This window comes from Corapipo altera, unplaced genomic scaffold (genome assembly GCF_003945725.1).
Source record: "Corapipo altera isolate COAL_440 unplaced genomic scaffold, ASM394572v1 49193, whole genome shotgun sequence".
Taxonomy (NCBI): domain Eukaryota; kingdom Metazoa; phylum Chordata; class Aves; order Passeriformes; family Pipridae; genus Corapipo; species Corapipo altera.
In genome coordinates, this window is record NW_020893763.1 from 72 (window position 1) to 1,019 (window position 948).

The 948-nt window shown below is 60.2% G+C and overlaps 1 protein-coding gene across 1 annotated transcript; it reads right to left on the bottom strand.

The window, feature by feature from the left end:
- Positions 1-182: 182 nt before the first annotated feature.
- Positions 183-814, bottom strand: LOC113942750 (basic salivary proline-rich protein 4-like; the record flags this gene model as incomplete). The annotated part of the gene is made up of 1 exon (XM_027633802.1): positions 183-814. A coding segment is annotated over one exon (632 nt), but the record flags the coding sequence as incomplete, so codon positions are not given.
- Positions 815-948: the final 134 nt, after the last annotated feature.

Sequence of the window (948 nt, forward strand, 5' to 3'; positions counted from 1 at the left end):
CCCATTTTCGGGCTCCCAGATTTCGGGGTCTCCCCCATTTTTGGGGTGTCCCCCCCATTTTTGGAGTCCTCGATGTCCAGGGGAGTCTCTGATGCCCCAAATTTGGGGGTCCTCGATGTCCTGGGGGGTCGCAGATTTCGGGGTCCCCCCCATTTTCGGGGTCCCATTTTTTGGGTCCCCACCATTTTTGGGGTGTCCCCCCCATTTTTGGGGTCTTTGACGTCCTGGGGGGTCCCAGATTTTGGGTTCCTCCCATTTTCGGGCTCCCGGATTTCGGGGTCCCCCTCCCCATTTTTGGGGTCCTCGATGTCTGGGCGGGGTTCTCCAATGTCCTGGGGGGGGTCTCTGATGCCCCAAATTTGGGGGTCCTCCACGTCCTGGGGGTCCCAGATTTTGGGGTCCCCCCATTTTCGGGGTCCCCTCCCCATTTTTGGGGTCCTCGATGTCCTGGGGGTGTCCCAGATTTTGGGGTCCCCCTCCCAATTTTTGGGGTCCTCGATGTCCTGGGGGGGGGTCTCTGATGTCCCAAATTTGGGGGGTCCTCCATGTCCTGGGGGGGTCCCAGATTTTGGGGTCCCCCCATTTTTGGGCTCCCAGATTTCGGGGTCTCCCCCATTTTTGGAATGTCCCCCCATTTTTGGGGTCCTCGATGTCCTGGGGGGGGTCTCTGATGTCCCAAATTTGGGGGGTCCTCGACATCCTGGGGGTCCCAGATTTTGGGGTCCCCCCATTTTCGGGGTCCCCTCCCCATTTTTGGGGTCCTCGATGTCCGGGGGGGTCTCTGATGTCCCAAATTCGGGGGGTCCTCGACGTCCTGGGGGGTCGCAGATTTCGGGGTCCCCCCCCCATTTTCGGGCTCCCAGATTTTGGGGTCTCCCCCATTTTTGGGGTGTCCCCCCCATTTTTGGGGTCCTCGATGTCCATGGGGGGGTCTCTGATGTCCCAAAT